Source organism: Nestor notabilis, unplaced genomic scaffold, assembly GCF_000696875.1.
Source record: "Nestor notabilis isolate BGI_N333 unplaced genomic scaffold, ASM69687v1 scaffold9211, whole genome shotgun sequence".
Taxonomy (NCBI): domain Eukaryota; kingdom Metazoa; phylum Chordata; class Aves; order Psittaciformes; family Psittacidae; genus Nestor; species Nestor notabilis.
The window spans coordinates 3014-3261 of NW_009913312.1; the positions used below are offsets into that span (position 1 = coordinate 3014).

At 59.3% G+C, this 248-nt stretch overlaps 1 protein-coding gene across 1 annotated transcript in view; it reads left to right on the forward strand.

Annotated features, from left to right (window-relative positions):
* POLR2A (polymerase (RNA) II (DNA directed) polypeptide A, 220kDa) overlaps positions 1–248 on the forward strand; it is a gene marked incomplete at both ends in the record, with an annotated part of 8780 nt that overhangs the window by 2469 nt on the left and 6063 nt on the right. The window contains one exon of the mRNA XM_010023149.1: positions 165–245. Coding sequence (XP_010021451.1) covers positions 165–245 — 81 coding nt within the window. The remainder of the gene's footprint in view (positions 1–164; positions 246–248) is intronic.

Here is a 248-nt window from a genome sequence, read left to right on the forward strand (position 1 = left end):
GAGGGTTCTTATGGGGTCTTTGAGGGGTTCTTACAGGGTTTGGGGGGTCTTTGAGGGGTTCTTAGGGGTTTTGGAGGGTCTTTGGGGGGTTCTTAGGGGATTTGGAGGGTCCTTATCTTTGCCTCCTCCACGGTCCCTGGCTCAGTGTCCTCTCCCCACGTCAGGTCATCGCCGTGGTGGGGCAGCAGAACGTGGAGGGCAAGAGGATCCCGTTTGGCTTCAAGCACCGGACGCTGCCCCCCCTCATC